The following is a 25,647-nucleotide window of genomic DNA, read 5'->3' as shown; positions in this document are numbered from 1 at the left end:
AGACAAGGCACTATTTCAGAATCACTTCAAAACTACGATTAGGCTTCATTCCTAGTTTTACCTTTCTAGAAGCCAGAGCTGCAGCAACCCCTGTAGCCAATACTTTGAGATCCTCTCTTTCATCAGATTTAATTTTGGCAACCTAGAACAAGACCAAAGAAGTAAAAAAAAAAAAAAAAGGTATAAGCTTGATGGTTTAGAGTTCTAAAGATACAATCCTGCATTCAATCAGGTATACCCTCTTCTCAAGGTTTATTCCACTCTTCCGAGTAACTGGAAAGACATTCGAGATCTTTGTCAATAAAATAAGAGCATTTCTGATCTCCATGTACTCAGTTGATTCCAGACACTGTATGAGCAACCTCGTGATCCTTTGGCTCCACTTCCAGTGCACCTAGAATTGCAACTATAAGGTAAACACAGAGTATCTACCACTAAAAAACAAATGAATGACTTGTGGGATTAAAGAAACCAAATCATAACTTTTCGTATCACACAGTAAGGGCAAAGGTGAAAGTAACAAAAAATCTAATAGATAAAATAAACAAAATAAAAATTTTTAAACAAATGAATAAGCAAAGTAGAGACAAGAAAGAAAAGGACCACCTCATGCAAAAGAGAACACCTTGACTAGATTTGTTCAGAGAAAATTAGTGATGTGAGGTAAAATTCAACCACAATGTACACTAAGATGATAATCCAAATTGTTTGGTCAAGTCCTATAACAAGTGAACCCCTAGTTTCTGTTGCTGAGACATGCTCCTAAGGAGAAAATCTTTGCAAGTGAAGTAATTCTCCAAATTATTACAATAAGGGGAAGCAAGGAATTGAAGTTAGTTTATTTCCCAAAAGATCAAACTGCACTCCTGCCTCCCCCATTGTACGTTTATGAGATGTCACAGACTAACCTTAATAAATTGGCCATATGTAACACGCTGGCTGTTTGGATATCTGTAATAGACGGCAAATCCAGGCATATTTCCACATTCACGTTCATAAATTGATTCATCACCCTTCAATTTAAAAATGAAAAAAGAAGTTAAAAATGGTAGCTAGTAAAACCGCAAATTATTGGAAACTGCCAGTGAAACTACTACTTCAATCCACTGAAGGTATCTTGCACAAGAGATGTACTGAAGTGTACCTTCCAATAATAAGCAGTCTTCAATGTCTCATACAAAAATCTTCCTAGTCGACCTACTTCATACTCGGTGCAACAACAGATCATGGGTTGTATTGTCTTACATATCAAAACGTCTATGTGGTTCACAGTGTTAAAGAAGGGTGTTCCAAGGGAATGAAGAGTATTAACAAACATGGCGCAATACACAGCGTCTGGCATACTGAACGTACAGCGTGGAAATATACACCGCTGAAGGAACTCCATGTTGATCTTTAAAGTATCAGGACACGAACTCAGCCATGTATCCTTTTCACGAGTCAGTCGTCTGCGAACAGATGTAACATGTTCTTCATGCCTCTGAAGCTCCATACTTAACCGATCTAGTGACTCTTGAATTCTTTCTTTATCTTTTTTCCTTTTTGTGATTGCAGAACTTGAATTATCAGAAAGTTCTTCCAGAGCTTTAAGAGCAGCATGCTGCTTAGCAATTTCAGACTCGTAACGGGATCTAGGAACATGAAGATCATAGAGTGTAAGACCCCAGAAGGTGGCATACAAGTCTGGGGACAAGCTATTCCAGGCTTTTGAAGGCAACATTGTTTTGATGGTATCAAGAAGATCTGTCCATCTACATGCAAGATAAGAAAGGCTGATTAGAATAAGCAGCCAAACAGAATAAAATAATACTGCAAAGACAGTAGTAGTAGAAGAAGAAGAAGAAAGTTAAGTGCTACGAACACAAGTAGATTCGTCATATTTATATAATAACATTCTCTAACTACTCGAGCAGAAGATGTCAGAAAGTATTACAAAATAGGTTTCCGAGAAGAACCAAGATCAAGGAGTAAGTAGGCAGATAAATCTGAGCTTTCAGACTCCTTTTCAGCAGTTGCTGACCTCACTGCTTCATCACTATCTGAAGGCCAAAAGACATCTGAATTTCTCTGACACTTGAAGAGCCTCATAACAGGCCGATAAATCAAAAATGCTACCTGAGGTAAAACATCACAAATGTTACAGGAAGTACTGAAGCATATTACTTACGATGCTGTGAAAAGACTAGAATAGAGAAGACCTAAGGAAAACCTATAAGGGCCATTTGGATGAAAAAGATTTGGTGCCAAATTTTTTAAGGCTCCCCGTTACCACAAACTATGATGTAGACTCTGCCACGTAGGCAGACTTTGGGCAGGCGCCTCTTGAAAGTGCAATGGAGGTCATCAACCTCTTTGCGCCTGTTTGGATATACATAAAAGGAGACCTTGAATTGTAATACAAACTAGATAACAATATTTCAAGACTTATTTTGGCTTTTTGCTATAACCAAGAAATTCCCGAGAGCTAGCCAGAGCACAGTTCGAACTCGGTGGATAATGAGCCCTCCCCTCCACCATTCTCCACTTACATACCCAGCTTTAGTCCGCGGCAGGGTGAATACCTGACATGCTTAACCCCACACATCATGTGCTGCACTCTTACCACTGAACCAAAGCCCAAGGGCTTTTATTTGGCTTTTCAAGTGATAGTTATGTCCTTTGACATTTATATAAATTTGAAATTCCCTCTTAAATCTAAATGTTTCATGTGGCGGGCCCCATACTTCAACAGATTTATTCAATGAAGGATCACATGAAACACAAGAAAAGTTGAAGACATCCATAGAATTTGGGATAACCTCAGGATCAAGATGATACACATGTACAAGCTCATCAAGAGCTGGAACGAGAAGAGCATAGGCAGCTGTTGGAGTCACCGCACTAGACAAAAATTCAACATACTGAAGAAGGGCTCCATGACACCTATCAAACTGTTCACTGACCATTTTAATGTATGGAGCTTCCGCATTAATAACTACCCTGCAAAACAAAATGCAAAATGATTAAGAGAAATCAATTGATACACTTTCTTCGACAAGTAATAAAGGAATCTGAGTTCAAGTGCAAGAAGTAGCTCCAGGCTCTTGAATGGATTTTGATCAATAGAATATCTAATAAAATTGAATGGGCCCAAAAACAAATAACATCAACACCCTTGATTTGAAGGCGACAACACCATCCTTCCAGATGCAGAATATCCAGCATCCTTCCACTAGGAATCAGGGAGAGAAGTTGGACTTGATTTTCATTGGAAAATATCTATATTCTTCATGCATTCAAGTTTCACATTATTGGTGTGGAATTTTTCTAAGACATTCAACAATGTTAAAGGCTTACACAGAACGATGTTGAGCAATGAGTAGCAACAGTGGAATTGCCAACATTGGTTCATCTTTTGGGAGCAAAGAATCCCTCAGCCTGTTAGTCGATTTAATCAATGCCTGCAAGGAGAGCCACATGTTAGGTCCTAAAAGTCAATTAGGATGCTAAACGCCAGATTAGAGATCTACAGCTGGCACAATTCCAGTGTGAGAGAGGAATCCCAAATGGATTGCAATACTTTATGTCAAAGATTCTGCATAAAACAGAGCATAACATTCAAAAAAAAAATACAATGTCAGAAACACACTTTAAGCTAAAATAATTCTTCCCCGGGTAGTTCAGGCTTGAAATATTCTAACTTGAAAAAGTTAATTGCCAAATTACTCAGAGTTCAGTTTGATAGATATGCATGTATCCAAGGCTGTTTAATGACATTGTACCCATTAAGTGGTAAAAGTGATGCTTGTGTAAATGTTTGAAGTAGGGAAAAACAACAAAATGATGTAAATACAGTACTTACGTTTATCTTTTTCTCGTGATCACAACATTATTTATGTTGATCTAATAGCAACAAAAAAAAAACTAATTTTATACTCCCTCCATCCCATTTTATGTGAGGGTGTTTGATTGGGTACTAAGTTCAAGAAATAAAGGAATGCTAAATATATGCAATAACAACAACAACAACAAAATACCCAGTGAAATTCCACAAGTGGGGTCTGTGGAGAGTAGTGCGTACACAGACCTTATCCCTACTTTATGAGGGTGAAATTACACAAGTGGGGTCTGGGTAGAGTAGTGCGTACACAAACCTTACCCCTACCTTATGAAGGTAGAGAGCCTGTTTCCGGTAGACCCTCGACGCAAGAACAGAAAAGGGAGCAACAAACAAACAATAGCAACAACAATGTAATATGACAACGAAAGCAAATGGCCATGTAATAACAAAGATCTAGGAATAGGAAATTACAAGAATAGTGTCAATACTACCGGTAAGAATGACCCACCGTGTACCAACAAGGAACTAGGAATAGTAAACTAAGACTAGTACTAATACTATTGGTGAGACTAGGAAAAACCCTCGACTACCTGTCAACCCACAATCCTAATACTCGACCTCCACACCTTCCAATCAAGGGTCATGTCCTCGATAAGCTAAAGTAGTACCATGTCCTGCCTAATCGCCTCTCCCTAGTACTTCTTAGGCCTCCGTCTACCCCTTCTCTGACCCTCCATGGTCAACCTCTGACACCTCCTAACCGGGGCACAGGTGTCTCTCCTATTCACATGCCCGAACCATCTCAACCTCGATTCCCCCAACTTGTCTTCCACAGGAATCGCGTCTACCTTGTCTCTAATAACTTCATTCTTAATCTTATCTCTCCTGGTATACCCACACATCCATCTTAACATCCTCATTTCCGCTATCTTTTGGACATGAGACTTCTTGACTTAACTGCCAAAGTACCAAAATTGCCTTAACTACCAAATATTAAATCAATGTTGGTGAGAGTTTGCATGCCAGTAATACTAGTTCCATTGTTATATTTTCTTATTCGTGGTTCGTTATTAGTACATGTTGTGTTATTCACTTCTGTTACCATGTTACCTTGTTGTTGCAATTGTCTGTTGCTTTAATTTCATTGTTCCTTAAATCGAGGGTCTACCGGAAACAGCCTCTCTACCCTTACAAGGTAGGGGTAAGGTCTGCGTACACACTACTCTCACCAGACCCCACTTGTGAGATAACACTGAGTTTGTCGTTGTTGTTGTTGTGTTGGTGAGAGTTTCACAAGTCTTTTCATTTTCTCTCCTTAAAAGAATGAGTTTCTATAGTAAGTGGGTCCAAACAAGTCATGTCATTAAGGGTAAAATTGGGATTCTAATAATATGTTTCAGATGGATCTTTCTTGGTATTAAAGTCTTCAATTTGTGAGGAAGTAGCCCGTTTTTCATCTACGCAAAGATGAATTACCCGATTTATTAGGAGGTTCTTTCTTACTTCTAATGAAGGGCTCTTCTTCGATTTTTCAATAAAGATGAGTTATACACCGGAGCCTTTACTTTATATTTTAATTTAATATTTAATCAACTAATTGATGGAACTTTTATAGTTCACACTCTTTCGCTTTTAAATGGTTTTCAAATAGAGAAAGGTGTTTTATTTTCGGGGATAGACTAAAACGGGAAGTGTCACATAATAAAAGGACAGAGAGAGTATTAGATATAAACTTTATCTAGTCTTATGCTTTAGTAGCGATAATATTTTATATACTATTTTGAAGTAGTCTGTTCATTCAAGTTACGCATATAGTTTGTTTTGTTTTAGGAGTTCAGATTGCACGGAAGTTCCTCTTCGATAAATAGGACTTTACTGTATTTTGTTTGGAGCAGACTTAAATGATATAAAATGATTTGATATCGAAATCTCTCTTTCTATTGAATAATACGAATTGATTTCATATTGAAAGTCCCTCTTTCTTACTATCTCTTTGTTTCCTTTATTCTGCTATTCCGCTTTCTTTCTCTTTTTATTTTATCTCTCTTCTCTCCCTATTCTTCTCTCTCATTCTCCAATATCTCCCTTCTCCCTTCTAGTCCTGTATCACAAAGAGAGAAAGGGAGGGAAACAAATAGCAAGATGGAGCTTCCATGTTACAAAATATGTAGACTGCAGAATGAATGATCAAAATCAATAATATTATCGGATGTTCCCTCCAACATAGAAAGATTTCCATCGCTACTAGTACTTGCATATGCAAAAGGAAATCAACATGGAAATGAAAACCTTTCCGGAGCAATCATGTCGAAAACATTTATCTGAAAGTGTCATGCTCCAGCGCCATTGCAGGTCCAAATATACATTTTCCAAAGAATAAAATTCTGGAAACTTCTGCAACTAAAATGGCAGTTTCTTAAGCACCTTATTGTTCCGGGTTATTCCGAATGAGGTGGCCTGATAGCGTAGAGTATCACTTCCAGCCATGGCATCCAATTGTTCCTCTGTCATGTTCTCTGTATAGTGTACATTAGCCATTTGCTGAATGAGCTCCTGCAGATAATCAAAGGAACTCCAGAAAAGGTGAGTTTTCAGCCGAAAGAGTATTCATGTGCCACAAATGAAAATAATAAAATAAGTACCTGCATGAACACAAGCTCAATACCGTTTCCTCTCTTCAACTGATTAACAAGATACTGAAAAAGGCCCCTCAATTCCATTGACGGGTACTTTTTACACCTGGAGAATTTACCAACGATTATGACTAAGACTCAAACTATGCGAGAATGTAACATGGTAGGTTGACATCACTCAATCTTAAAAACATTAGATGGTCATACTATATAAGTGCTACACAGAGAAATGCCTAACCTCCGCAAAAATGGTATAACTTCATTTCAACTGCCAAGCATGGACATGTGATCAAAGAATCTATCTCAACTTGAAACACAAGCGAGGTTGAGCTAGATAGACACTAAAGAAGGCAAGTGCTGGCATATTATAAGCAAATTCGGTCCAATAGTCAAAATAAGATCTCACAAAGTTAATGAGATTCTGTTAACATTTGGACACAAAGGAGTTCAAGAACTCTGAAAGTGAGATAAAACAGAATGCTGATTATCTACTTTCTTAGATCAAGCAGAATCCCAGCGCTGTCACACAAAGACGCAGAACCAGATTACAAAGTATTGGCAGTAAGCTAGTGAGATGTAACAATCCAGGATCAGAAAACAAATAGCACAACAAATAGCAGTCGTCTAAAGCTGACGCTAGCTGCTCTCATTTTATTAAGAGCGAGAGTTCACAATGTATCACAATACTATAGCCAGTTTCTCACCTTCTGCGTGCTTTTTTCCCTCCCACTCGTCGCTAACAAAAATTAAATTCAGCATTAGCAGTACACTTATTTCTTCTGAACTTTTTAATTAGTATTTTTATATGGCATCACTCTCCTAAGGATCCAATGGTGACAAAAGATTCTTTTATGCTGGAATTTAAAAGATCCATTAGACGAGATTGAAACAGAAGCTCGAAACAGAATACCAAGACTCTGCACAGTAAGCACCTCACAATTCAGAAGGAAACCTCAAAACATTAACACAACCTCCCGTCCCCATCCCCATCCCCAAGGAAAAAAAAAGGGGAATACTCAAAAGTATCCTGATCCTAAAAATCTCAATTGTACAGCCTGTTATCTTCTTGTAATACAATTGCAATAGTTTAGTTATGTTATTGATGCAGTAGGATTCTCTTAGCCATGATAATTTTTACTACCAAGTATGTTGCCTGAAAGTTTTATGCGCGCACACACACACACATATATAAATGTATGTATAATGTGTGTGTGTATATATGTATGTGCATGTGTGTGTTCACATTATGTACATTCATCGCCTGATAGTCTGATAGTTTTATACAGATATAGATATAGATACGTATGTATTAAATTTCCCTTCTAATGAACTTGGGACCAATTGCCAATTTACCTTTGTTCTGATAAATACACTCCAAAATCCTCAGCATGCATTGCTAATGCGTCAATACATATTTATCAGATCAAATTGGATGACGCCATCAAGATGAAGCAAAATAGTCGAGCAATTAAATCTCCCTTTATATTCTTCTCAATTAGAAACAAAAAAAAAAAAAAAAGAAATCTTTCTTTTCAAATAAAAGGGGTTAGTTCGTGGTTGCATCCAGAACAGTCAAAGCGCCATAGCAGCAAATACACTATTAGCAAGAAATAAACAGGTTCTGCACCAGAAATAAATGCAAATTACCAAAACAAAAAAAATAGAGAAATTCTCTGAACTAATGAAGACAGCTTTTAATGAGTTTTGTAAATTGATATCAGTGGGAAGAGAAGAAAAGCAGTTCAGAGATATGAACCCACCCACCCACCCCCCAAAAAAAACAAAAAACCACCCAAATACACAATTAGCAAGAAATAAACAGGTTCTGCAACAGAAATAAATGCAAATTACCAAAACAAAAAAAATAGAGAAATTCTCTGAACTAATGAAGACAGCTTTTAATGAGTTTTGTAAATTGATATCAGTGGGAAGAGAAGAAAAGCAGTTCAGAGATATGAACCCACCCACCCACCCCACCCACCCCCCAAAAAAACAAAAAACCACCCAAAAGTGGACAAAGAGAGGATTTTTGGAAGTAAAAAAAATGAAAAAATGAAGTAAACCGGAAAAAAATTACTTGTGCTTCTTTCCTGAAACACCTCTTTCTTTCTGGAAAGTTATTGTGGGCAGAATGGAGTCTTTCTTAAATTATTTTGGTGCCTCAGATAGTCTTAAATAATTTAGGTGCTTCAGATACCCATACATTCAATAGAAGCAATTTTATAAATTTCCTCTTTACACAGAACTATTGCACATGACCAAAAATAAAATAAAAAACATAAAAGGCTTGATCATGTATCCAATGAGAAACTTCTTGCTCATGTTTTGTGCAGAATTGGTAAATCATGAGCTCTGGGAATCCAATAAAGAAAATATTCTACCCAGAGATAACTCCCCGAGAAAGAGTGAATAATTACTCTATACAGCTCCTGCTGAGGAGTAGATGAAGCAGCAGTTTCCAAGACATGCCATTCCCACAAAATGCAGCAGTGGAAGACCAAGCACAGGATTGCATCTAATGAGCGATACTAAGGAAAAACATTGCCAGACGAACCAAGTAAACAATCACCGCCAAATAAGCTGGCATTCTCCCTCTCACAAGCAAATTGAATTATTTCCATCCAACCACAAAACCCCTCACTTGCTGTATTCAAGAGATCAAGTCAACAGATAAATTTTGCATTCCTTTTAATGTCTCATTATCCTTCCATGAGGAGAAGAGCAGGTGTAACTCCTGAAGTATCTTCAGAAAAGGAGGAATGCTGAAAACAACATACTAGCCAACACAGCTCTTCCTTATAAAGTAAAGATTCATCATCAATAAATCTAAAGATTGTCCAAAGGATGCTGGCCATCATTATGATTATCATATAAATCGGACGGGATCCAACTCTTGCTCTTACACCTCCAACAGGCCATGTTCTCAGATCTACCACATGATTTTGTTGTACAACCAACCTTAGTCTGGAATGTATGACTAAGAACCACAGCACTTCGACATAGCAAATTAGGCAGGCAGGAAAACTAACCAATTGCTCATCTAACATTTCAGAATACTTCTGTACTGTTCAAACATTTCCATTAGCTAATCTTTAAGTATTAGACAAATTGTATCTCCACTTAAAGAAGATCTCAGGCTTCTCTTTTTAGATAGCTGCAAACTTCAAAAGAAGAAAGTGTTTTTGACTGCCCAATTGATTCTATTCAAATCCTCTCAAAACAAGAGACCCTGAGCTACACACGAAATGGGAAGAATGTGATACGAAAATTCTGTACCATCTCTCCTTTTTTATATTCTTATTTCCCATTCTTTTCACAGCTGAATGTTAGGCTGAAGGTGACGAACTTGTCAACTAAGCCATCAAAGAAGATCTCCCCACCTTTTTCAGAAGTTAATCTGCAACTAGAAGCTGGGCAACGTGCCACAGGAAGAACTATATTTTCTGTAAAACCAGAATGTGCAATAGAATTACAGTAAATGGAATATCTATAAAAACATATAGAACTATGCTTGCCTAGCATTGATCAGTAACAAAGATCATTCCCCTCAACCATTTCTGGAGGCAAAAACGACAAAATCTTAATTTACAAAAAGGTCTACATACAACAATATTTACTACATTATATATGTATATATTATGCAAAACCACAACCACATCATCAAGGGTGAAGCACTTGCCAAAAATCCCCAGAAGTCACATATTCTTGGTTCCTTAAGGAAGTACAACAGTAAGCAGTAACATCATATGCAACAGAATATGTTCAAACTAGGGAGATAATTCTAACCAGCAAGAAGAAACTATACATACAGGTGACCCCAAAATGATGCCAAAGACTGAAGCCAATCGCACAAATTAAGACCATCATCTTTCAGCTTCTCTCTCCCACTTTGTGCCAACCGTTCGATAACAACATATTCCAAAATATCATACTCCAGCTGCTTAAAAAACAAAATCAATAAGATAAAGTACAAATAAATCAGATAAATATCTAGTATATCAATTCATGATGCACTCTGACAAACTAAGTATATCTTTCACGGACAATTTTAACAGAAAACAAGAATAGAGAGAGCAAAACAAAAAACAAGTGATAGTAAGAGTGTAAAACTTGGCATGAAGTTTCACCAGCAAAGAGCTAGTCAAGGCAAAATATGGGATGCATGGTGAATGGTGTACACAAATTTTGTAACTTCTGCACAACTTTCGGCAATATGTAAACGTAAGGTATCTCTGGGATGAGCACCAAAACTTAGTGTAATTGGAGGAGGAAAATGTTAAAACAGATAAGATTCTTTCTTGAAGGTTGGCTAGATGAATCCCCATTGGAAGATACATTTCCACATTTATATAGCAATGTAATTAACCAGGAGGCAGCAATAACCAAAACAAGAAGTAAAATGCAAGGGTCACAAGGTTCAGAAGGAATTTCCATGAGTAGGAGTTAGGGAGTATAATCCAATTCTTTAGAAAAACAAAAAAACTCAAAGGAGTGAAGAACTAATAAAACCTGACACTATTATATGGAAAGTTCGCAAACTGGCAGGTCTTCACTCGAATCAAGCTACAATATCCTCCTCCACGCAAGCGCAAGGGGCTGCAATAGTTTTGGAAATAATTTGGAGAAGTAAAGCTCCTTGAAAAATGGCTTGCTTTTTTTGGATAGCAGCTTATGAGGCATGTCTTGATCCAAACAATTTGCAAAGAAGAAGATATAGTCAGTGCAACTGCTGTTATTTGTGTAATATTTGGTGTGGGCATAGCATTTGTTTTTGCTCCAAAGTTCAGATGCCATATCTCGAACTTGTTTTTGAACCTGTCAGAAATGCAGTTGGCTATGCCAATTCAGTGAGGTGGGTGCAAAAACTGGCTAAGGAGAAGACTGAAGAAGTCTTTGAAACGCTTTGGAAGACAATCTCCGCATGGAACACATTCACAGACTCTTTGAAGGAATACATGGATCTGTATGGTAAATTTAGAGCTCTCAAATTTTGGGCTCTTAGTGTAAAATGAACTACGTAAATAATGTTAATTCTATCATGGCCTTCATCGACTCCTTGATGTGTTAAAATGTAGTGGTTCACTGATAAATGATGCATTCGTATTTCTCTCTTAAAAGGTCTCTCTTTGGAAAAGTGAAAACCCCTTTTCTCTCTTTACCCCTTTTCGATGGCCATCTCCTGATGATTTTTATATTTAACTATGGCCAGAAAACTTCTCTAAGAGAAATCTTTTGAGCTCAAACATTAGCGAGAAGGTCAATCCATGGTATTTTCTTTTTTTTGATAAGGTAAATTGTATTAATAATCAAAAGGGAGAGAACTCCCGTATACACGAAGTATACCAAAAAGTAGAGAATTTACATCAGAACATGATTCTTTACAAAAGACGTCCAATCTTCTATACAAGTAGGGGCTAAATGAGTGCACCAAAAAGCGATCAAAGATAAAAGACTATTCTTAAGATGTGGAAAAGGAGATTCAATCTCCTCAAAAGCTCTCATATTTCTCTCCCCCCATACTATCCACATGAGAGCTAACGGGGCGAACTTCCACGCCTTTTGCTTTCTTCTTCTACGGAAACCGGCCCAGCTATATAACATTTCCTTTACAGTGCTTGGCATCACCCATTGAACACCAAAAAGATTCAGGATTGCCCTTCACAAAGCCTAGGACACAGGGCAATGCAACAAAAGGTGATCAACTTCTTCCCCTGAGCTTTTACACATGTAGCACCAACTAACAAGTGTAATTCCTCTCTTTCGAAGATTTTCAACAGTCAAGATCACTATCCTCACCACTAGCCATGCAAAAAAACACACCTTCGTGGACGCCCTAGGAATCCAGATCGAGGAGTATGGAAAAGTAGTCTCCTCTCTCACCAACAAACTCTAGTAAAAGGACTTTACGGTGAACAAACCATCGCCACGCAAGCCCCATCTCCAAGAGTCACAAGATGGATGGGGCCTGTCTTGCCCATATAGCAGTGCCAACAAATCTTGGAGCTCCGCAATCTCCCAATCTTGCATGTTCCTTCTGAATGAGAGGTCTCATACTACCCCCTTCATGCTACTTACGAATCTGTTGGACCATCAATTCCTTCTGGTTTGAAACTCTGAAGACGTGGGGGAAGGAGACCCTCAGAGTATCCTCTCCACACCACCTATGATTCCAAAAACTGATTCTCCTTCCATCTCCCACCATGCAAGTGAAGTTGCCACTAAATGCTTCCCAATTCTTCATGATGCTCCTACACATGCCACACCCGAAAGGTGTTGTGATTGCCTTGGTCCTCCAACCCCCTCCCGTGGAATCGTACTTTTCTACTATGACCTCCCTCCATAGAGCATACTCTTCTACCCTGAATCTCCACAGCCACTTCCCCATTAAAGCTCTGTTAAATACCCTAAGATCTTTCATTCCAAGTTCACCCCACTTCTTTGGGGAAGTGACTGTCTGCCAATTCACTAGATGAAACTTTCTAGTATCCGCCGCATCCCAAAGAAAATTCCTTTGAAGTCGCTCCAGTTTTTCTGTGATGCTCACCGGTGCTTACAACATGGATAAGTAATAGGTGGGCATACTCGATAAAGTGCTTTTAATAAGCACTTCCTTACCGCCTTTTGACAAATACCGTTTCTGCCAGCCTGCTAATCTTTTTTCAACCCGCTCGATCACTGGATTCCAAACCGTAGTATCCTTACATGAAGCGCCCAATGGGAGGCCCAGGTAAGTAGTGAGAAGGGAGCCCACCTTGCATCTGAGAACATAAGACAGGGCATCAATATTAGCAACCTCACCTACCGGAAAAATCCCACACTGGTTTAATCATGGAACGTCCAAAAAGCCTGGTCAAATGCCGATGTTGATTTTGAGTCCTGATACTAACTGAAACCACTGCAGGACCTTCTTCAGGTAGGTCAACTGATCCATATCGGCATTACAGAAAACCAGTGTGCCGTCCGCAAAAAACAAATGAGAGACTCTTCGGGCACTGAGCACCCCAATCGGAGCTGAGAATCCTCTCAAGAAGCCTCCGCACAATCCATTATTTTGCTCAGAGCATCCATCACTAGAATGAATAGCATAGGGGATAGGGGGTCACCTTGCCTGAGACCCCTGGAGCTGCCAAAAAAACCACACGGGCTACCATTAACAAGGACAGAGAATCTGACTGAGGAAATGCAGAACTTGATCCATCCCATCCATCTTGCCCCAAACCCCATCCGCATCATAATGAAGTCCAGGAACTCCCAATTGGCATGGTCGAAAGCCTTCTCAAGGTCCAACTTACATAGTAAGCCGGGTTCTCTGTTTTTCCTTCTGGAGTCTACAAGTTCATTTGCCACCAAAGCAGCATCCAGGATCTGCCTACCTTCCACAAACGCATTCTGGGAGGACGAAACAGTCATGTCAAGAACCTTCTTAAGTCTGTTGGAAAGCACTTTAGAAATAATCTTGTAAATGCTCCCCACGAGACTAATAGGCTATCAGATGCACCTTCTTTCTTAGGCACAATAGTAATAAAAGAAGCATTGATACTTCTCTCGAAAATACCATTCACATGGAAGTATTCAATGGCTTCCATCAACTCCCCCTTGATGGTGTCCCAAAAGAGCTGAAAGAAAGCCAAAGAGAAACCATCAGGCCCGGGGGCCTTATCACCAGCACAACTCGACACAACCTCGTGCACCTCCTCCTCGAAAACCCTTTCTAGCCGCTCGTTGTCTCCCTCACAATCACATCCGACAAAACTTCCATTTTTGTCTTCTTAAAACAAACTAGGTTAGCACCCCCCTCTCTAACTCCCACTTTGACCATGGTATCTTCTTATAGAAAAAATCTGATGCTTTACGAGCAGACTGAAGATTGATGAAGCGAATCTCATAAGGGTCTGTGAACAACTCCAACAAGCCTTACTGGGGATTGGTGGCTATGGGGTGTATCAGAATTATAATTGCTATGGGCGGTTCGTGAGGATTAAAGCATGAGGTACTGACAGAAAGTCTTTGATTATTACCCGAAAACAGGGTACAACTCCGGTTAGAGAGAAATTGCATGAAAAATTCTACAATTCCTGGATAAGCCCCATGTCAATCAACATTTCACCACTTCGATGAATCGTCTATTGATGCAGCCAATATCCTTAGATGGACGGAGTCAGGGGAGCCAGCAGTAGAAGTGATTGGGAATATGATCAAAGTTAATAAACAGGACAGGAGTAACAACTCAGATTTTCTTTCGAAATGTCTGATTGGAACCCTCAATGACCCTTTTAACCCTAGCCCGAAATCTGAGGTGATTCAAACTTAATTTACCAATAGATGGAAAGTCACGGCCGAAATCAGAGTTTCTTAGACTGCTCATAATCAGTTCTTGTTTATCCTTCCATCTCAACAAGAAGCAATGAGAGTCAAAGTCGAGAAGTGGTTTTGGAATGGAAGAAGACTATTGTTGGAATGGTGCTCGCCAATGACCGGCACAAAAATGACAAGTCACAAGCAGGAACATACATGGGTGAGAGCTTTTGGTGTCCCTCTACACACATGGTCATAAAATACTTTTTGATCCCTTGGAACCTCTGTGGTGACTTTGTGAAATTGACGTAGATACAAAGCAAATCATTCTATGGGAAAGAATCTGTGTTAAAACTTCTGACACAACAGTGTTTCTTAAGCCACTCACCTCCTACAGCTATCCTTTAGTTGATAGGCACGTACCCACATGGGGAGCAGAGCAAATTCAAAATAAAAAAGTGCCCAAGAGAATCCTAACCCAGCAAAATAAAAAGGAAGCAGAGAGGGAATTAGCCGGCCTATCAGGCACAAAGTCTATCGTCATATCTATTTTTTTAGAGATCCAAAACCAAAAGATACTAAAAAGAGGAAAAGGAAGGGGGGCAGAGTAGCAATTCTGGCAGGCTAAAGGCCCAATAACCATCACTCCTAATACTATTTCCTCCATCTGGCACCAAACCCCATCCTCAACACAAAGAAATCAAGGAACTCCCAATTGACATGATCATAAGCTTCCCCAAGATCTAATTTACACAAAATCCGGGTTCCTTTTGTTTCCTTCTTGACTCAAAAGACTTTGTTTGCTACCAAAGCTGAAGCAAGTATTTGTCTACCTTCCACAAAAGCATTTTATGAAGTAGACAGTCTCATCTAGATCTTTTTTTGGTCTATTAGACAGCACCTTAAATATAACCTTGTAAATGCTTCCCATTAGACTAATGGATCTAAAGTCCTTGATGCTAGAAACACCATCTCTTTTCGGAATAATGGCAATGAAGGAAGCATTGAGGCTTTTTTCAAATTCTCACGTAGCCTGAAAACCCTTGTTCCCCGTCATCTTTTGACCTGAATCCGACACCGAGAGATGTTTGTTGGGGGCTCTATTGACGTCAAATCCCCATAGACAGGTTCGAAACAGAAGGATGAGCCGGTCTGTTTCTTTGTTGACCATAAAGGTTATTAAATCGGGTCAAATTTCTTTTCCGGGACCGGTTCATTAACCCGGGGGCATATACGTCCTTTTAGACTAATGGATCTAAAGTCCTTGATGCTAGAAACACCATCTCTTTTCAGAATAATGGTAATGAAGGAAGCATCGAGGCTTTTTTCAAATTCTCACGTAGCCTGAAAACCCTTGTTCCCCGTCATCTTTTGACCTGAATCCGACACCGAGAGATGTTTGTTGGGGGCTCTATTGACGTCAAATCCCCATAGACAGGTTCGAAACAGAAGGATGAGTCGGTCTGTTTCTTTGTTGACCATAAAGGTTATTAAATCGGGTCAAATTTCTTTTCCGGCCTCCCCCCCCCCCAAATCTTCTACTCTTTTTGAGGAAAATAACATTTGGAGAAGTCTTGAGTAGGTGGATCAAATTCAGTATCACCATAGTTAAATACTTTATTCTGATCAATGGTGGGCCTATTGTTCTCTTTCCTTTCTTTTTTATTACGGTTATGGAGGAGCTCAGCAAAATGGTTGACAAAGCAAATCAATTGCACTGGATGGAGGGATTTAAGGTGGAAAATGATGCACAAACTCAGTCTCAGTCTCGCATCTTCTTTATGCAAATGACACCCTCATATTATGTGGGGCTAAGATATCACAACTGATGTACCTGAATCTTACACTTATGATCTATAAAGCCATATCAACATTATATATGAGCCTGTCAAAAAAGATCTACCTAGTCAATGATGTTCCTGATTTAACGAGCTATCTGATATAATGTGTTGTAGTGTTGGAACTTTCCCGCAACACACCTAGGCCTCCCACTAGGAGCTACGTATAAATCACAAGAAATTGGAATGGGGTTATTGAGAAGTTCAAAAAAAGAGATTGGTTTCTTGGAAAATACAATACCTCCATAAGGGGTAGATTAACACTCATTAACAATGTGCCAGATAATATTCCTACATACTTCATGTCCTTATTCCCAATACCAGTTAAAGTGCAGAAGAGACTAGAACAAATTAGACGATCCTTCTTATGGGAAGGCAGATCATCCCATGCTATAGGTCTCTAGAAGCATATATCTAGGTTGTGGGAAGAGTTCCAACTTAACTCAAGGCTCAAGTTAGGGAGTGGAATACACATCAAGTTTTGGAAAGATAAGTGGCTGAGAACAATGGCACTAAAAGATGAATATCCAAACTAGTATCAACTGGCAAGCAATCAAGAGTCTTCTGTAGAAGAGTGTTGGCAGAATGGCTCTTGAGATCCACAATTCACAAGAAACATTCAGGATTGGTAGAGGAATGACCGAATGGAGTTGTTAGCTAACCTAGCAGGGAAAACTGTCAACCCTCAGTTGAAGGATAAATCCAGATTAATTTTCATGGCCAGTGGTCTATCAATCATACTTGGAGCAGAGATGTGCATATGCTTTCGTCGCAATAAATGCCCCGTCGTTAAGACTACTAAAGTGATTTGCTTTAGCTGATGCCTAACTCAAGACAACCTCAACAGGAGTATACAAACAATGAATCGTTAAGACTTCTTTTTGCTTTGTATAGTAGCATATGATATTTGGAACATGTTCTTCTCTATTTTTGGACTAGCCTGGGTCAAGCCTAATAGCATCAAGGAAGCATATGAAAGCCGGTGTTCATGGAGAGTTGGTAATCCATCAAACGAATTTGGGCAATGCCACCTGCTGCTATTTTTGGTGCATCTGGAATGAACGGAATCATAGATGTTTTTATGGGATCTCAACTCCTACTCATGCACTCAAAGCAAAATTCTTGCACTGAACTTGTTTAGTTGGCTTAATCAGGCCCATGTAACTAGCTGTGTTCAATGTTTGGATTGTGTCAGCTCCTTACTGATGGACTAGTTTTTTGTATATGAGCAGGCACACTTTCTTGTAATCTTTTGCTTTCATCTTCTGCATGCTTTCTAATGAATTCCCTTACTTCGTCCAAAAAAGTAGTGGTCCACTGATGTTGTACATCTTACCACTTTCTTGGAACTCCAAATGAATAAATTTACTTTTTAAAAAAAGGAACAAATTTGGAGCTAAAGATGTCCCCGGTGCATAAATCAAGAAAAGCACTAGCTTATAACAGAATTATCTTTTTTCACCACTATAGCTACCGATGTTTCTTGATAATTCACATTAGAGTTGAGAGTCTAAAGCAACTACCGGCAAAAATGTTACAGCATATTAGTAGCCACTTGGTTATAAGGGATTAACAGAGAAGATAGAAGAGAGTCGCCAAGATGTTGTAGAAAATGGAGATCGGTCTCCAAGAAAGAAAGGTTCAATTTTTACTTATGACTTTGTAAACAGATATATGGTAAAAGGTGGCAGAATGGACAGTATTGGGAGCACAACTAAGTAGAGGAATCATTGTTATATGGGACAAATGAAGAAAAGAACTGCAAAAGAAATTAATGGAATTGTGCTTCGGTACTTATCAAATGAAAAGGGATGCCATTAGTTGAGAATCTTTTAGTGGAAATAAACCCTGATTTCAACTGGATGTTAACAGAAATTTATTGTCCCTCTAGTAGAGGAAGGAAATGAAAGAATTACGGGATAAATTAGCTGCCATGAGAGGCCTTTGGAATACACCATTTGGTGGAGATTTAACATGGTAAGATTTATTGGAGAAGTGGTAATAGCATCCACATCAATGGAGGGATTTTTCAAAAGTCGCTCAGGTGCTACTAATGATAGATTACACACTACATGGAAGAAGATGCAGTCTGAAAGCACCAGCATTTTCCCTGCAAACAAGAATAACAGATTTATGGTCTCAATCTAATGCAATGACTGTTGGTCTGTTAAAGCTAGTATTACCAAGAAATCTTCAAACCATTGCCAATCGTGTTAGAATGTGGTGACTTTTTCTTGACTGACGTCAAATCTTACTTCAAATTTGTAAATACATGGCTAGAACGTTGTGGAGTCATTGAAGATTTGGTGGACATCCTATTAGGTCCAATGCAAACCAGTTGTAGTGCTAGCAAAGTAATTGAAGATGCTGGAAAATGATATCAAAAATGGAAATGCAAACTTTACGCAAGAAGAATGGAAAGCAATGATAACGATACATATTGAAGAAATAGACCATCATGACTCTGAAGGAAGTACTCTGCAAGACTGCAAATGAGTTATTAATCAGAGATACATAGCACAAAGAGCTGAACGAAATCACAAAGGAACAAAAATTTTGCTGGAGGTAGAGCCGTCAAAATGGGCCTGGCCAGGCCAGCTCTGCCCATGTGACTATACATTTTATCAGCCCAACCCATCAACCCATCATTTGAAGTGGCTTTAAAATGCTAGCCCAACCCAGCCTTACGCAGGCCATGGGCTAACCAATAGGCTGCTCTCCTAAAGACACAATTGTTACCAATCAAAAGTTAATGTCTGCTCTCCTAAACAATGGAATTCTCCTGAAGGCTGATTAAAAGGACATATCTATAGTTAAATACAGTCGTGTATTTCGATATGTATGAAGAGAAACCCAAAGTATTTGCTCATTATTCTGAATTATTTCAAGCAAGGTTCCCTCATCCATATCATGGTGCCTCTATTTTTCTCCTATTTGGTAAAGTAATGTCTTAAAATTTATATGTTGTCAATCTTGTAGCTTAATATAAACACTAAGGAAACAGAACAAACAAGCAGATGAGTTTGCTAAATGGTTTCACTTTTCATTATCTTTGTGCTCCATAATCGGTGACAAAGAAAAGGGTTCACTTGGTTTTGTCCTACAGTTGCATTGACCTTGAGTTTTCCTTCCCTTTAAATGACTTGATTCTTGAGAAAAAATTATAAAAGACTGGAGAGAGAGAGGGGGGGGATTCCAGGAGAGTGTCGAAGTGGCTATAATTTTTGTGGATTACTAAACAGAATTTCACTTCTCTTATCCTCCAAAATTTCCGCCTGCAATCTCTTAAAAAGAGATCTATGACTACCAAAGCTACTTAAATTGAGAAGAACAGAAGATTTTTGTGGTTATATTGAACTATCTTTGAAAGTTACTCCCTCCGTCCACATTTTATGTGAAGGAATTTGACTAAACACAAAATGTAAGAAATTGAACTAGACTTTTGACATATAATCCAAATACATGCAAAGTACTAAAATTATCCTTTTCAATGAATGGTGATGAGAGTGTCTTTTCATTTTCTCTCTCCTTATAAAACAATAAACATTTATATAAAGTAGATCCCGTCAAGTCATATCATTAAGCGTAAAATGGGGATGCAAATATTAAATAATTTCATAAAAGGGGAGGTGTCATTCCTTTTGGTACAAACAAAAAAGGAAAAATTGTCATAAAATAGGGCAGAGGGGGGAGGTAATTGTAATTTGAAGCAAAGGACTGGAAAAGTTCTAGTTGAGAAATGCTTTTTTGGTTAGGGTTCTTTACTTTGTTAGTCTGTTGTCCTTTTTTTTTAAAATTATAAAAATTGAAGGCTTTTCTAGCTTTTCTATTTTTATTTTTAATGTTCAGGCACACGGGCCAACCCAAACAGCCCCATGAGGCTGACAAGCAAACAAGAGCTGGGATGAAATGCCACAGTTTCAAATGGGCTAGAAAAATGCCAGCCAACCCAACCCATATAGAGTGTTGGATTCAGCCAAGCCCATTTTGACATCTCTACATCAAGGCAAAAGACAAGATGTTTGTGAATACAACAAAATGTTTTTGCTTTTGCATAAAGAGAAAAATATCGTAGAGGCAAAAGTCAAGATGTTTTTGAATACAACAAGGTGAAACGAAAACCAAGGTGTTTCAGGTTATGTCCAATGCACATAGCAGCTCTAAGAATATTAAGCTGATAGCTGGAGGGAATCTGATTCAAGACACTGAAGATATCAAGAGACACATCTTTAAGCTTTACGAATATCTGTTCAAAGAGGGAGAAAAATGGAGACCAAGCTGCTCTGCCAGTAAATTTTTACAACTTTATCAGAGGAAGGGTTGCAAATGCCATTAAAAGCGGAGGGATTGGATCTAGTGACTAAAGTCGTTTACCAGGAGCTTAGTCGCCTGGACCAGATGAGTCAGTATAGCATTATTTCAATAGGGTTTGCATATTTTGTAAGAGATATAATTAAGAGCATTTTTACACTAAGGGTACCTTCAAAAACTTTTAATGCAACACTCATTTTCAACATCAAGTTTCAATGCAGTATTAAACCCCCTACCTCAGAAGAAGATAGATATTGGAAATTAAAGTTTTGACCAATCAGTCATTCGAAAAGTATACATAAGATCATAGATGAAGTCCTATCTGAAAGGGCGAAGATCTTGAGAAGATAATCTCCAGTTTGATCTTGAGGAAGGTTGATTAGGAGAAAGAGGAGAAAGCCTATGATCATGTGTATGTGCCTTCTTGCTGAAGATCATTGAAAGAACTAGGATTAAGGGAAAGGTTGATTCAATGGAACAAGACATGTACCCCAATACCAAATCACATTAGGGTCTTCTCTCCATAAAGAAGTGAGATAAGTGAGCTGCTATAAAATTATACGTAATAATCAATGGATCAACATAGGGATTCTTCTCCCAATAAAGGAGATTGAGGCAAGAGACCCAATTTCACTTTTCTTATCCCTGTTGGCGATGGTGACCTTTAGTTTGATGATAGCGGAAGTAACATAATTTATATGGTTAAAAGACTGCATAATTGAGGACAGAAGAGATATATTTAAGTGGTGCACGTAAATGATTGGGAGATAGGCCGATCTGCTGATTTTCTTCTAGCTTTAGAATCTTTGTTCCAAAGTCAGGACAGGTTGATTTGGAAATCTTACATTAGTGGACATTCACAGTGAAATCTTGCTATGCTTCTTTGAATTTTGCTGGTTTCAAGGTAGTTTTTGACCTTGGAGACAAATTTAGAAAACAAATTCTCCCCACAAGGTGATGTGTTTCACAAGGTTGGTCAATCCTTGTGAAGCTGACAAGATTAGACGTTACATTTAAAAGAGATAATACTTGCATTTCAGACAGTTTATGGCTTACACACAATTTTAAATAAAAGTAACTTGTTCTCGGTTAATGAGGACCATATTATACAGGATTTGGCTGAGATTTTATGGTGCAATCACGAGAAGTTCCCTAAAGTATATCTGGCTTTGCCCTTGGGTGCCAAACAGGACAGTGGAATATGACAATATCATTGAGAAGTGTGAAAGGTAACAGGGACCAACAAAGAAGCCATATTTGTCATATAGGGGTAGATTAAACTCTGGGAACAGTGTACTGGATGGTACTCCTACCTATTTCTATTTGATGTCCTTAATCTCCATTCCACCAAATATGGAGAAATAGCTCAATAAATTAATAAATGTTTTTCTCAGTGCACGCAACACCAAGAAGAAGAAAATACACTTGCTAATACGGAGCACAGTTATGAAAGATAAAAAGGAATGAGGAATGGGTGAAGAACTTAAAGCTTTACAATGAAAGCTTGCTTCTTATTGAAGGGGCATTGGAGATATTATGAAAGAGAAACTCAGTGTAGAAATGGCACAACTATATAGTATGGGAAGAAAAATCACGAGTGCACTAACCAATGACCACCCCACACGGAGTAGCAGTATGGACTTCAACTAGAAACCTTTGGGATGAGGTCTTAGGCAAACTAAGGTTGAAGTTGGCAATGGGAGAAAGATAAGACTCAGGTGGACAAACGATTGAATGGTACTTCTTGAGTCCCACATCGGCAGGTGGATCATCAAAAAAAGGGAGGCACTCAAGCTTGACTACACAATTGGTAGGAAAGATTTTAGACTTGAACATACGGCTTCTTCCTCTATGGATAGAGCAACGTGATACGCGGTGGATCAGTTAGAAAGGAGAAAAGGTTTGATCACATGTCCCCTTCTCAATAACCTTTCCCCTCCTGACCTTGCAAGCAACCGTCGAAAACTATTGTGTTGTGGAAACAAGAATCGCTGACATGTCGACACAAAAAACAAAAAATGCGCAAATAGAGCTAGGACAGTTACTGTATGAGGTCTACCTAATGCTAGATGCATTAGCGCATAATAGATCGATATGAACATCATGAGTTGCCCCGTAATAAATCCACTTGTTGTTGATACCTTCTTCTCGGTTCCTTCTTCCATAATCAGAGCTCCTATTTTCTGTCATTAAGGTGGAGAACTCGAACCAGGAAATCTCTTTCTTCATACTCAATCGAATCAATGTTCGTGACCCAGGATTCTATTTTATCATCAACCCATCTCTCAAGGAAAGGTGACATGCATAAATAGAGATTGAAGTAAGGGTTGATCGAAAACCAAGTGGACTATGCGCCTCTTTATATGATTGGGCAATCGTTACCTCATGGGTTAGCTTTTAGGATTGAGTTTGGCCCAAGGTCCATTTCTTAACAGTGCTAATTCGAAAGAATTGTTTCTAAGCAGTTTAGATTTATTGAGAAAGAATTCAAGATTTCAGATGGCAGATCTGACAACGGCACTTACAGTTCAACAGGAACTTTAATGATTGGAAAGTAGGAAATGTTAATTCTTTGCTTCAGGAAAAGGAGTCAATGAGTGCTTTGAAATCTTAGAGTTAAATAATTTGAACTGACAACAGAGATGGCAAATTCACAGTTAAACCTATTATCGGGGTTCTTCGGAAGCAGGAAAAAGGTGAAGACAGCCAATTGAAATTGATTTGGAAGACCAAAGCACCACCAGAGTAGGTTACTTTGTATGGATTATGCATGGAACATGCCTGACTCAAGACAACTTATAAAGATGTTACATACTTGGTAGTACAAGCTTTTTTTAGGTGATGATTCCATAGAACCAATTAATAATTTGATGTTGAACTCAACGTTCATGGCAGACATTGGTATTTTTTTAAAATATAGTTGGTCTCCAGGGGTTGATGCTAGGAAGACATTTAATAATTTGATGTTGAACTTCAAGTAGGCTCTCGAGACATTTATGCTTTCATGTAAGAGGAACATTATGAATGAAATAGAGAATGTAACGGGCTTGTTAGACAGTTAAGACTTCTTAAGCTTATAAAAGGAGTCAAGTCCATTATTTTCTGAAAGCTTTTACTACCTCTTTAATAGGATTCATTTAATAAAATTACTCATCCAAAAGACAGAGAAAAAAGCAAGAGAAGAAAAACAAAGGCCACTGGGATATACATTACTATCCTAAAATTATGATCTTGTTGAAGTATGTTGAGTTCAGCAAGTATCCAGAAGTCTCACTTCATGACTAGGACTGTCAATTCACAAGTGCCTTTACAGGTTTTCATTCTGGAGGTTTTCTGCTGTGTTGCTCGTCTGTTACTCCAAGAGTTTAGGAAAGGAGAGACTTTTGAAACTTGTGGTCGAAAACAAACCGTAGACATTTGTGTAGCTATAATTCATCTCGTTAAGGGCAAAATGGGAAGTTTGAAGTGAAATTATTTCTAAATATAGAAATGTGCCGTTCCTTTTAGGACAGATTAAAATAAAATCCATCATATAAATTGGAATGGCAGGAGTAATAGATTCCAGCCGAGTTTTTTTATCTTTATTTCAGCCTCCAGCAACACCAACACCAAATAGGACATTCTTAGTGGGCGTTTGGACATACGAATTGTAAAATTCCAAAATAGAGGGAAAAAAATTTTCAAGTGAAAATAGTATTTGAAATTTAGAGTTGTGTTTGGACATGAATATAATTTTGGGTTGTTTTTGAAGTTTGTGAGTGATTTGAGCGAAAATTTTGAAAACAGCTTTTTTGGAGTTTTTCAAATTTTCGAAAAATTTCCAAAATGCATCTTCAAGTGAAAATTGAAAATTTTATGAACAAAAGCTGATTTCGGAAAAAAGTGAATTTTTTTTGGAAAAAAGGAAAAAATTTCTTATGTCCAAAGGGGCTCTTAATCTGTGCTATTTTAAAGAATGTGAATGCTAAGATGGATGTGCGGTCACACTAGATTAGATAAGATTAAAAATGACCAATTCGCCGGATGGTGCAAGTAGCACATATTGAGGATAAAATGAGAGAAGGTCGCTTGAGATGGTTTGGTCATGTACTACGTAGACCTACAGGTGCACAAGTCGGTAGGTGTAAAAGACGAGGTAGACCTAAAATCGATGAAAGTTGTCTCGAAAGACTTACAAATCCTTGTAATCAATGAAGACTTGGCTAAAGATAGGACCCAATGAAAGAGAAAAACGCATATAGATGATACCTACTAGTTGGGAATAGGTCTTAGACTTGGTAGAGAACTTCTATTATTTTTATTATTGTTACTATTATTTTTATTTATTTATTTTTTACTTGCACTTTTATTTTAGTAAATATCATGATCTGAGTTGAGCTAAATGAAAGGAAAGAGGATTCATATCGTCAACCCCAACTTATTGGGACTGAGGCGTAGTTGTTGTTATTGTTGTTTGCTATTTTGAGGCTATGATATCCTTGTTGTGGTGGATATCTAAATCAGAAAATAGGGCTTAGAGGGTGTTTGGCTAAGCTTATAAGCTGGTCAAACTAGCTTATAAGCACTTTTCGGCTTATCTACGCGTTTGGTAAAGTTAAAAGTGCTTATAAGCCAAGTGCTTATAAGTCAAAAATAAGCCAAAAGCCATAAGCTGGTCAGCCCCAGCTTATGAATTTTTAGCTTATATGCACTTTAAGTTTGACCAATATTTTTACTATTTTATCCTTAAAATATTATTTTTAGAACAAAA

General features: G+C 38.2%; 1 protein-coding gene across 2 annotated transcripts in view; it reads right to left on the bottom strand.

The window, feature by feature from the left end:
- Positions 1–25,647, bottom strand: part of LOC104106326 (THO complex subunit 2) — a 60,331-nt gene that overhangs the window by 4,934 nt on the left and 29,750 nt on the right. The window contains exons 19-28 of one of the 2 annotated variants that reach the window (XM_009614849.4): positions 10,263–10,390; positions 6,463–6,559; positions 6,245–6,373; positions 3,337–3,440; positions 2,799–2,979; positions 1,934–2,115; positions 1,145–1,751; positions 909–1,013; positions 239–394; positions 62–142 (exon numbers count right to left, since the gene is read on the bottom strand). In XM_009614849.4, coding sequence (XP_009613144.1) covers positions 62–142; positions 239–394; positions 909–1,013; positions 1,145–1,751; positions 1,934–2,115; positions 2,799–2,979; positions 3,337–3,440; positions 6,245–6,373; positions 6,463–6,559; positions 10,263–10,390 — 1,770 coding nt within the window. The remainder of the gene's footprint in view (positions 1–61; positions 143–238; positions 395–908; positions 1,014–1,144; positions 1,752–1,933; positions 2,116–2,798; positions 2,980–3,336; positions 3,441–6,244; positions 6,374–6,462; positions 6,560–10,262; positions 10,391–25,647) is intronic. The other variant, XM_009614850.4, reaches the window with a different exon arrangement.

Source organism: Nicotiana tomentosiformis, chromosome 10 (genome assembly GCF_000390325.3).
Source record: "Nicotiana tomentosiformis chromosome 10, ASM39032v3, whole genome shotgun sequence".
In the NCBI taxonomy this organism is placed as follows: Eukaryota; Viridiplantae; Streptophyta; class Magnoliopsida; order Solanales; family Solanaceae; genus Nicotiana; species Nicotiana tomentosiformis.
This window is presented reverse-complemented; position numbering and strand designations above follow the sequence as displayed.